Source organism: Leptopilina boulardi, unplaced genomic scaffold, assembly GCF_019393585.1.
Source record: "Leptopilina boulardi isolate dan_hultmark-lab unplaced genomic scaffold, ZJU_Lbou_2.1 LbouV2_372, whole genome shotgun sequence".
Lineage (NCBI taxonomy): Eukaryota > Metazoa > Arthropoda > Insecta > Hymenoptera > Figitidae > Leptopilina > Leptopilina boulardi.
This window is the reverse complement of record NW_026137943.1, coordinates 3,251,098-3,263,335: the sequence shown is the minus strand read 5'-3', so window position 1 is coordinate 3,263,335 and position 12,238 is coordinate 3,251,098. Positions and strand designations below refer to the sequence as shown.

General features: G+C 23.8%; 1 protein-coding gene across 6 annotated transcripts in view; it reads left to right on the top strand.

Annotated features, from left to right (window-relative positions):
* The window catches only part of LOC127287738 (EGFR adapter protein-like), a 73,459-nt gene that overhangs the window by 50,747 nt on the left and 10,474 nt on the right, over positions 1-12,238 (top strand). For all 6 annotated transcript variants that reach the window (XM_051314836.1, XM_051314835.1, XM_051314834.1 and 3 more), the window contains 2 exons: positions 8,536-8,682; positions 11,296-11,499. In XM_051314836.1, the coding sequence (XP_051170793.1) occupies positions 8,575-8,682; positions 11,296-11,499 (312 nt within the window). In that variant the 5' untranslated portion in view covers positions 8,536-8,574. The remainder of the gene's footprint in view (positions 1-8,535; positions 8,683-11,295; positions 11,500-12,238) is intronic.

The window sequence follows — 12,238 nt, the reverse complement described above, 5'->3', positions numbered from 1 at the left end:
AATGTTAATCGTTTATTTATGTGAGTTAGAAAGCAGTTCTATAAAATGTGAAATGTGAGATTCTTTAAATTCTTTTCAATTGAACACCCATGCTTGAATACACTAAATACAATTTATTTCCGGACAAAAATTTACAAAACACGATATTTAAATTTAATATTTTAAAATCCGCTTTAAAGAACATAAAATTTTTTTAAATTTTATTTTTGAAATACTGATTTCAAAATTTACATAAAACGAAAAATTACAATACATATCAATTTAAAAAAATAAATCATAAAATGTCATGAAAAATTAATAATTTTGTAAATGTACACAAATAAAAATCAAATTTTAATAAATAAACCGAAACTAGTTAAGAATTAAGTAGTTAAAAATAAATTCATTTAATTTTTATATTCTTCAGTATTTCAATAAATAACAATAATTATTTTCTTTATAAAAATAATAATTTTTCTTTTGCAAAAAAATTTAATGTCATTCAAAAAGAAAAGTTTCTATTACACTTTTGTGAAAATATTAAAATACCTTTCACCATTTTTTTTTTACATTATTGCAATTTCTGTTCAGTGGTGAGCGACTCCGTGAAAAAAAAAATGTGTCGCTGACACTAATTAAGCTAATTAAAAATCGTTACCGGACGTTATCAACGGTCACGCAATTTGTCGCAATTATTTCAGACCATTATTTTTAATGAAAGAAACTTTCGAGTCATTTCTCTGTTCAGTTTCTGAACAACATTTTGATAATTTTGTGTTTTACAAAACAAAAAAAACATCTATTTTTCCTCTATATTATCTTTAATTTTATGTATTTCTTAATTGATTATTTATTGTATATGAATTATTTATTATTGCAAAAAAGAAAAAAAATTAATACTAATGGATTTAATTCTTTTTTTTTCAAATTTATCTTTGACAGAAACAAATGAAACAATCGTGTTGCATTAATGGCAATTAAAGGATTCGATAAAAGCTGGGATTAACTTCGAAATCGATGAATTTACAAGATTCGTATCGCAATGTAACGAGTTAATTTTAGCAGTTTAATTTTAATACCCGACAGTGAGACTGGATTCTATCCTAATGCTAACTGGTTCACCAATAGATATAACTATCTTTAAAACCGGAATTTTATCTTCCATCATCAGCTACTGTTTATTTTTCTTCCTTCAAAGAAAAAAAAGGTTATATTCTCTTTAAAAAATAATTTATTTTCACTTTAAAACATAAACTTTAATAAAACCACTGATACGACGGCCATTTCTATGGGATTAAATTCTGTTTTGCTATGTAATTAAAAATAAATTTTAACTCACAAACTATTACCGTCTTTTACAAAAAAAAATGAAATAAACCACTGGTATTTATTAATTTGTCAACAAAGTTATATTTTTTAATTTAAAAAATTTATTCAATTCTGATGAAAATTAAATAGAATTCAATTTTAATTTACATGAAAAATTTATATTTAAACAATTTTTTTCAATTAAATATTTACACCCAGAAAAAGGGGTCTCAAAGACAAATAAATATTCAATTATTTTAAATAAATTTTATTTCAGTTTTAAATAAAAATTTTATTTGCACTAAATAAAATTTTATTTGTACTAAATAAATTTTTTTATTTAAAATAAAAATCTGTTAGGCACTGAGACAAATTTATTTTTATTTGCAATGCAAATCCAAAATTTTAGTTCAAAATAGTTCAACAATCAGCTTTTGATTTTTTTCTAAATTATTTATATTTGTAAATAATTTAACTGTTATTGTCCAGCAACATAATTTCGTTCCCATTACTATATAAGTTATATATTATAACTATCTTAAACTCCTCTTAAGAGGTATCGTAAAATTTTTAACAAGCTTCCCTTTTTTTAAAAAAAAAGCTCAAAAGAAATTCCTATTTAACTTTTACTCTCAAATTTATGGAAATTTTATGAAAACAAATAAATACCAATGTTAAAATACTATAATCTGCACTGAAAAAAATTTATTTAATTCAAATACTCGATTACTTGACTATTGTCAAATAAATATTTACTTGAACTAAATAATTTATATTTGAATTAAATAAACTTTATTTGAACCAATAATTTCTGTATTTGAAAAAAATACCATCTCAAATAATAATTATTTGTTACAAATAAATATTTATTTGATAATAGTCAAATAACCGATTATTTGAATCAAATAAAATTTTTTTCAGTTTGATAATATTTAATTTTAAATTATAAAAATTATTTTTCTTAAATTTTGTTATATAAATTTTTGTTTTTTTTCGTAACATGAGGAATTTTTGTAAAACCTATATTGTCAACACCATCCTCATCTAAAATTACAGATAAAATTAAAATTATCGACTCATTGAGCCGCAGAAAATAACTCTGTGTCCTGAAAACATATTCCTGGAAGGATATAAATACACGACATAAATTATTTTTGACGGTATGAAATTCCTTATGCAAGAATACAAAAATAGCCACAGCTATTTTAACTACTGGTATATTGAGCAGGTGGTTGATCAATTATTTAATGCTTTAATATTATATAGAATATTAAATTTTATTCTAGAGAATTATAAATTTCAAAAATAAGTCACATTTATTTTTATCGAAATGTCAAATGGAAAAAAATGTGGAAATTTTGAGTTTTGAGATATATTATTTAAAAAAATTTCCCTTAAATAAAATTTTATATCGTGTGCAAAAAAATAAACGGTTAATAGCCTTGATTCTTATCGTTTCGCCTCCACAAGTGTTTTTACAAATACCAATTTGCATTTTGACGTGCAGTTACACAACGCAAAATTATACGTTTTAGACGACGCGATTACGTAATTTAAAGTGTCATTGTGCTGAAATTACCAACATTGCTTTTTAGCATGTGCATTCTAAGATGTGGTGCCACAAAATACAAAAATGAATTTTAATCATTTTTTTAGAAGAAATATTAGAAGAAAATTTATAACTTACATTAGCGAAAAATTAAAATTTCAATGATTATTCGGATGAAAAAGAAATAATTCGAAAAGAATAAAAAAAAAGGGAAAAAAGGAAAAGAATATCGACAAAATGGAAATTTAAAAAAATCAAAAGGAATTTCGTCCAAATGATAATTTAAATAAAAAAACAATCAAATGGAAAATTCAGACAAGAGAAATTTTTGGACACAGAATAAAACTGAACTCAAAATGAGTAGTATACTACTCATTTTGAAATGCAGCAAAAATGTTTCAAATTGAATCTGGTCAGGTTCATTTTGAGTTCGAGATTAATGTTAAATTATTATCGTGGACAAGCAAATAATTACTTTAAAAAATATTAAATAAAATAATTGTTTTTAATAAAAAAAAACGAATAGCCTTAAACTGTAATTCTTGAAGTTGATTTACACAAATTAACGAAATTAAATAATAGAATTTTTAGGTTAGGAATCTTGTTGACGACACTGACGCCCCCATTAAAAAATTCGAGATTAATTAAAATTAAATTATAAATACAACCAATTTGAAATGTTTCTCTGTTTCCTCATAAATTTTTCTCAATTATTCATTATCTAGTATGAAACACTTGCTTTTAGCCACTAAATCCAATACACTTTGAATAACGTGAAGTTGTCTGTTGACTCATTTTGATGCAAATCTCATAAAGAGATGCATAAAAAATGAGATCAGTTTTTTTCTGTGGACAGATGAAAATTGAATGAAAAAGAATTTAGACGAAATTTCGAATTTTAAAATAGAATTCCAATGAATCAAAATCTGAGATAAATAATTATAAATTGAGACACAGAGAAAAAATATATTTATCTCATAGCAAAATAATTATTTATTTTAAATAAATTTTATTTGATTTAAATAAAAATTGTTTTTGTGCTATTTTATTTGCCTCAAATAAAATATTTCTTTGAATATCTATTTTTTGCCAAAAGAATAAAAAAATTTTTTTGATTCAACTTGTAGTTGAAAAATTTTTGTTTAAAAGAGGAAATGAACAGTATATCAAAGTCTCTTATAAGAAGTGCTAAAAATGAACAAAGTTTAAATAATGTTAGCCTTAGGAGTAATACCTCGTCAGTTGAGAGGGGAAAGGGGTAAGAGCCGTGGGATCGGACGAGCGCATTCCTTAAGTCCCAACTCTGCCTCAGTATATAGGATCCCTTCTGTAAATGTAAACTGCTTTCGCTTTTGCCTCGCGTTATGTATGCACACGTGTGTGTGTGTGTGTATTTAAAAATTCTAGTTATCCAAATTTATACATTTTTTATTTCCCATAAAAAATGATAGAGCAATCTTTATACAACCAATACATCTCTATGATATCTTTAATGCGTTTATAGAAAAAATATTTTTTTACATCTCTTAAACTTGATTTACAACACTGACAAGGCCATTTATTTAAAAATAATATAGTATTTTCTACCAAAATATTTATGATTAAGCAATTTTTTAAAATTATCCATTTTTAAAATGGTAATTTTTTTAAATACGACGAAAATTATAATTTTGAATTTTTTTTTACTCTTTTCTCAATAATAAAAAAATATTTTCTCGATGAAATTTTCAACTATTGAATAATGAGAAACATTTAAAAAATGAGTAATAATTAATTAAGACGCGTGAAATACTGAAAAGTTCAAAACTTTTGACGGGATCTAAATAGCAGTCGATTTGTAACAACGAACCAAAGTTGAGAGATTTAAGAGAGGGATTGGCACAAAACAAGATGGGTCTGATAAAAATAAAGAAAGGACAAAAAAAAAGAAAAGAAAAGGCGGAAGAGATAAGGGAAAAGAAAAAGAAGAAGAAGAAGAGAAATCGGGATGAAAAAAAACGAGGTTGATATTAACGTATACGAAAATAGAAAACAGGAGAGAGGAATGTGTACATGCGAGATACGAATAAGAAAAGAATAAAGAAAGAAAAAAAAGGAGAATGAAAAAAAGGACTTGACATTGGGCAAATAAGACGGGAATGAAGAGACAGAAAGGAAGAGATCGATCGTCTTTCTGCAGGAAAAAAAAATCCCACTGATATTGGCAACTGTCCATTTATTGGTATTTTTTTTAAGCGAGTTCTTTTTTTCACATACACGAAAGGGGGAGATTTTTTTTTTGCAATAGAGAAAATTTTTTATTAAAATTGAACGAAAGATATAATTAAATTATGGAAAAAAAGAGGCGAACCGTTGTAAAAAAAATGAAATTCCCAATATTTTCACTAATCATGAAAAATTCAAAAAATTTTAACAAAACCAGAAATTCTCTCATGAAGAATAACTATAGTAAATTATATGTGGAATTTAAATAGATTTCATCGTGAAACTCGTTCAGGATGCAAGTAATCTCTTCGCCAACCAGTGCGAAGAAAATAAAAAAAAAACAACAAATCTTTTTTCCCTTGCAAGTGTTGCAATTGTTTACATAAATTAAATTAAACCCATGTTTGCGCCAACCGAATAAACAGACTTCAATAAAGTATGAATTAGCACAAAGCTCAAGTTACCTGATATAATTTTTCAATTTAATTGTAATAGCTCAATTTATTCAATTATATAAAGCAAAATTTAAATTTAATAAAGAGAAAATAATTAACTTATTAATTAATTATACATAGGTTGTTAAAATACATCCAGAGAAATGTTTTATTTGAACCAAATATAATATATTTGAGTTAAATAAATGTATATTTGTCTCAGAGCCTACTAGACCATTTATTTGGCGTAAATAAAATTTTTTATTTAAATCAAATAAATATATTTACTTGACTCTGAGATAAATATATAATTTCTCTGAATGTAATAAACCAAACAATAATTTTAACTAAATAATAATAATAATAATAATAAATAATTAAATATAAATAGGTAATTATTATATTGAGATATAAAATGAAATAATTCTAAATAAATAATATATTTATTCGTTAATTAATTTTTTATTTTAGAAAAATTACTTTGTAATGTATTTGTTTTCGAATTTTTCCTATTTTTAAAAAAAATGGCATAACTTTTGGTGTGTACTTTGTTAGTAAAATATTTAACCTATTGTACTGTGAACATAATAAGGGGCTTTAATAATTAATATCGCGCCATTTCGATCGTCTAAGTATCTCCCTGGAGTATAAGACAATTATGTACCAGTAAACACGATGTAAATGCTCGTTGCAGATCGTTAAAGCAAGTAAAAAGCAATGTAGGGTGCAGCATAAAACTAAGTAGCCTTGGCTGTGGCTCAAACTATCTTACATGAAAAACCCTTTTGCGAAACTGTAACACACACTCTTAGTATAACCGACTTCCCTTTTTTTAAAAATATTTTTCGAAACTTTTAAAGTTACTTTTAATAAATTAAGAAAAATAAACAAAATTTCTGATTTTAAATCTTAACTTTAAAATCTGGTACCAAAAAAAGATTTTTTTAAATCAAATTTTCATTTAACAAACTTTTTTATTAAACTGAATTTTCATTTAGCAGAATTTTTAATTGGCTCAAATAAAAAATTTATTTGAGCCAAAAAAAAATTTATCTATGAAAAAATTTTTATTTACGCCAAATATAAGTTTATTTAATTCAAATATATTTTATTTAGTTCAAATAAATCATTTCTCTGGATGTATATTAAATTAGGAAAAAAATGTCAGATTTTTTAAATTAAATATGACAGATTTAAATACAATAATTATTAAAAATTTCAAAATAAAAAAAGAAAATAATTGCATATATCAACAGTTTGACAAATTGACATCAGACGTTTACATAAAAGAGAACAAGTACATGTGGTCATAATCACAGGCCCGCTATTAACTTATATTAACATGAATCACAAAGCCTTTAAAAATCTTGCGTGCGTGAGACCCTAAAATACAAAAAAAAAAAAAAAAGAAAAGAAAGAAAGAAGTCAGCTCACTAGATTCAATAAATGCAGCTGCTGGGCAATGTGTGCTTCTGTCCAGACAATTTTCACATAAAATATGCTTTTAATGACTCCATTTATGACCAGTTGAATATTTTATTCTTTATTGACTCTGTATATGCTCCTGTTCTCTCTTTTTTTTAATTAATTTTATCATTCATCAAATGAAAACTGCAGCAGCTGTTTTTTTTAATTACAATTACTTAAAATGCATTTTTTTTATGCTTTTCTGACTTTTACTTTTCATATTCGATAAACAGGTGGATGTTTAAGAGATTTTTCATTAATATGAAAAATGTTTAATTTTTTTTTTACATTTCATCGTCGCAGTTAAATTTACTTTTTAAAAAATTTAATTTCTTATTATTATACATCCAAAGAAAAGATATATTTATCTCTAAGATAAATAATTATTTATTTGTTTCAAATAAATTTTTTTTGAGTTAAATAAAAATTTCATTTGCGCTAAATTAAATTTTTTGAGTTAAATAAAAATTTTATTTGCGCTAAATTAATTTTTTTTTGAGTTAAATAAAAATGTTATTTACGCTAAATAAATTTTTTTATTAAAAACAAATAAAATGTTATTGATGCTAAATAAATTTTTTTATTAAAAACAAATAAAATGTTATTATAGGCTTTGATACAAATATACTTATATTTTTTAAGGAATTAATCTTGCAGAACTAAAATTATTTTTTAATTTATTTACAGTCTACAACGACTTTTCTAAATCTGAATTAGTTAAAAATTAATTTCTTAGTAAAATCTTGACCGATTTTTTGCTTCAGCAATTATTAAAAAAGAACTAATTATTAGTAAAAAGTAACTAATGAAAAATAATTGAAAAAATAGTCAAATTTTACTAATTAAAGTAATTACGATAAATTTTAATTATTTTAAAATAATCTAAAAATGAATTTAATTAAACTGATAAAAAAAATTGATTTGATTCAAATAATCGTTTATTTTACTATTATCAAATAAATATTTATCTGCATTAAATAATTATTATTTAAGTCAATTAAATGGTATTTGTTTCAAATACAAAAATAATTGGTGCAAATACAATTTATTTAATTCAAATAAAAATTATTTGGTTCAAATTAAATATTTATTTGATAATAGACAAGTAATCAAGTATTTGAATCAACACGAAATGATATATTTATCTCATAGCCTAATAAATATTTATTTGATTCAAATAAATTTTTATTTGATTTAAATAAATTTTTAATTTGATTTAAATAAAAAAAAAAATTTTACGCCAAATAAATAGGCTAATAGACTGTAAGACAAATATACGTTTATTTAACTCAAATGTATTATATTTAGCTTAAATAAAACATTTCTCTAGGTGAAATAAATTTTTTTCATGTGCAAATTAGTTATTTTTAACGAATTCAAATTAAGAGAGTAAATAAAAAAAATAACAATGAGAAAAAATGTAACTGTATCAAATAATTTTAAACAAATTTAATTTCTATATTGTACATGATATTTAATTGAATTTCTATTTATAACCAAACTGCAATTTAACGAATCAATAAACAAATAAAACAACGAATAAATTTTTTTTTTAATCTCGAGTAAAATGAAATTTGTAAAATATGATTTCAGCCAGAGGAGCTAAACGCTATTGTGGGTAATGCATTTCGTATGGCGTACGTGGCCCAACTTCAACGACAACCTATTCTTCAGGACGTAATTTCGTCACGAACATCACCTCACTACCGCAAGGATAAACAAGATACTAGGACAACTTGGGTATATATACATATATATATATAGAACAAGTTTCACTTAATATTTGACCAATAAAAGTTACTGCGTCTCTCTCTCTATAGCTTCATCTTCTTCAAATCTAATCTCTTTTTATGGAACCTAAAAACCCCATATAGACAGCAAAAACTCCATTACTTATATATATTATTACCGCAATCGTCAATTTTATTGCCTCATTTACCAATTCATTTCAATTGAAATTGAAAATGGGACAAATTTTTTCATTAAAATCAATTACAATTTTATATAATATGTTTTCTCTGCGTCTATATGATTTATTATCTTCGTTAAGTTTTTAACATAAATTGCTCATTTAAATAATAATTCTGTATTGTATTTTCTATTTATATAAATAGTCTTCTGTTTTGGTCATTGAAATTTCTAATTTAAAATTCTAATTTGCTAAGTGACTGAATTCAGATAAATTGCTTTTTAAATTCGAATCACTTGAAAGTGAATTAGATCTCAAATATAAACTTTTACATTCGTTGAGAGATTTTTTCGAAATTTAAATTAAGTTTCCGTTAATTTACTTTTCTATTCTTTTTTTTTTTAACGTTTTTCAAATGCACTTAATTAAAGTTTTTTCCATGTTTATTTCATGTGGTTTACTAATAAAAATAACAACAATAATAATAGTAAATAGTAATAATAATATAATATATATTATATTATAATTATTGTTAATAATAATAATAATAATTTTATTTTGATTTATTTAAAATTCACAGCGAATTTAAATTTATAGGTAAATAAAAAAAATTTATAATTAAAATAATTTCTATTTTCATGAAATGTTTTTCAAGTAATGTTTTTTAGTCCCCTATTTTAGTCTTATTGTTTTAAAATACACGAGAAACCCCTTTAATTTTATTGTGTGTCCGGTTTTTCTTTTTTTTTGGGCAATTTATAAAAATGAGGAATGTTTGGACCATTATTTTGAAACCACAGTTTGTCTTTGGGAGTTAGAAACTTTACTGGGCGTGGTAGAGAAAGGGTTGGAGAAGAACGAAAGCCACTAATTTGAGGATAGCTAGTAGCTACAATGTGAATAATCCCCGTGGAACACGATTGCGTAACTTTAGCGCTGAATTAGCGCCAAATTAATGAACGTTTTCAACCGATCATTGTAGACCCTCCATTAAGTTCTGACTGAGATTCATTTAAAATATTCTCTATATATATATATAATTCAAATAATTAGCCTTTCTCACACTAAAACCATTCATTTAGCAAAATAATAATTATTTTAATTTACAAAAAATCGAAATAAATTAATTTCACTTGATGTCCAATACTATATGCGCGCATTACTAATGAAAATAATTTACTAATTATTTAACAACCATTTTACAACTACCAAAGGTGTACAAAACTCTAAGAAAGAGAAAATTTCGAACTAACACCAAAAAAAATATATTTTTAATTTGAAAAAAATTAAAATCCACAAGAAAAAATGATATGATTTTTTTTTATGAGGAATAAAATTAACATTTAAGTAGGACCCAGGGGAATGTGATCCAGTCAATTCGAATGGAATCGACTCTCGAGTGAGAAGTGCCTTCTGCCTCCTCATTCAACCACATCGAGGTCATCTGCGGTTTACGTTTTCTTTTACTGTTTAAAAAAAAAAAAATAATAAAAAATCTTAACTTTTACGTATCTCCAGTTTAATATTCATAAGCTTTGAAAGTCTATTTAAACTTCTCATTAGTAAAATTGCTACCTTTGCTCTGCCACATTTTTGTGGTATCAAAGTAGTTTATTATTATTATTTTTATTATTACTATTTTTATTATTACTATTTTTATTATTACTATTTTTATTACTTTTAATTATTTTTAATATTATTTTTAATATTATAATTATTCTTGTTGTATTAATTGAAAACGCATTAAATAACATGAATTTATATTTGTAATTGATTTTATTGGAATTTAATTTGTTTGTATACTTGATAAATTTTTATTAGAATACCCTTTGAAAAAATTAAAAAAGAAAATGTAAACGGGAAAAAAAAAGTTTTAATTGGAAATCATAATTGGCTTATTTTACTTTGGAAATAAACATTTTCTACTCAAGTTTTTTTTTTTTGCCTCTCTTGAGAGGGAGTTCGATTCATATAAATTCGTATTTGCCAATTATTATTGTATTTTTCTTATTAAAACTCAAAATTGCTTTTTTCTATAAAATTAAAAAAAAAAATTTAGGATTCGAATTACAAAAGAAACTTGTATTTTTGTTCAAAAAAAAAAATATATAAAATAATTTTCCATTAAGCACAATCGAAAGAAAAGAATTTTCAATTTAAAGCAATTTGGACTAATGCACTTTTGCCATTATACACTTGATTTTCGAGAATTTTTAGCAATACAACAGTTTTTTTTCCAGAATTTATTTTTTAAAAATGTAACAAAAATCAGAAATTTGTTAGAAAATTTCATAGTGATTTATTTTTTAGTATTTAATTAAATAGGATTTATATTTTTAATAAATTCCTGTTTAGAAATCTCTCAAAGGCAAAACAAAAAAAAGTCCAAAGAAGAAAAAATAGAGAAAATTTTTCGAAAAATTAATAGGATTATTTATTTGCAGAATAAACAATTAGAAGATGGTAGTATGAGCAATGTTAATACTGGAGGAGGAGGAGGTTGTAGGATTCCATTATCAATTTCGTGGCTGAAAAGTCAAACACCGTTGACGCCCACGTCCCGAATTGAAAGCGGTTCACTCGCAGCGGATATGAACGTTCAAGTCGACAGCGCCGGTTCACCTACGCTGAGACTCGTCAGCGTAAAGGTATGTACAATTATATATATACATATAACACTCTCTCAATTGGCGAAGAGCTAACAGACCCTACATTAACGCGGTCAAGACTAAGACGAAGACTAAAGCCACCTCAAATCATGCCAAGCGAATCTACTTTAATTAGAACCTATTCTAACTAACGAGCTTCCACTATAAACAGTGCAATATTACACCCTAAATTATTTACCATTTGAATAATATTCAATTATTAAATTGCAATTATAACGATCTCGTATATATATATTTACACCCAGAGAAATAATTTATTTGAGACAAGTAAAATTTAACTGAAGCAAATATTTGTCTCAAAGAATTAGAAATTATTAATTAATTTAACAATTTTTTTGTTTTAATATTTTGAATAAAAAAAATTTAGCACAAATAAAATTTTATTTAGCGCAAATTTATTTAATTCCAAAATTTATTTGATAGAAATAAATATTTGTCTCTCAAACTAATATATTCTGAGTGTATTAATTTAAAAAAAAAAAATTGCAATTAAACATAAATTTTACATTAAGTGTTTTGATAATATTTAAAAAAGTATTAAAAATGTTATTTTGTTATTTTTATAGTTGCATGAGTTTTGTTGGAGAATCTCCAAGTGTTTCAAAAAAAATATTGAAATTCAATAACTTTATTAAATAATAAAGTTAAAAAATAATGTTATTGTGAAAATTTTTACCAAAAATTATTCAATACTAATAGAGTAAAAAAAATAAAGAAA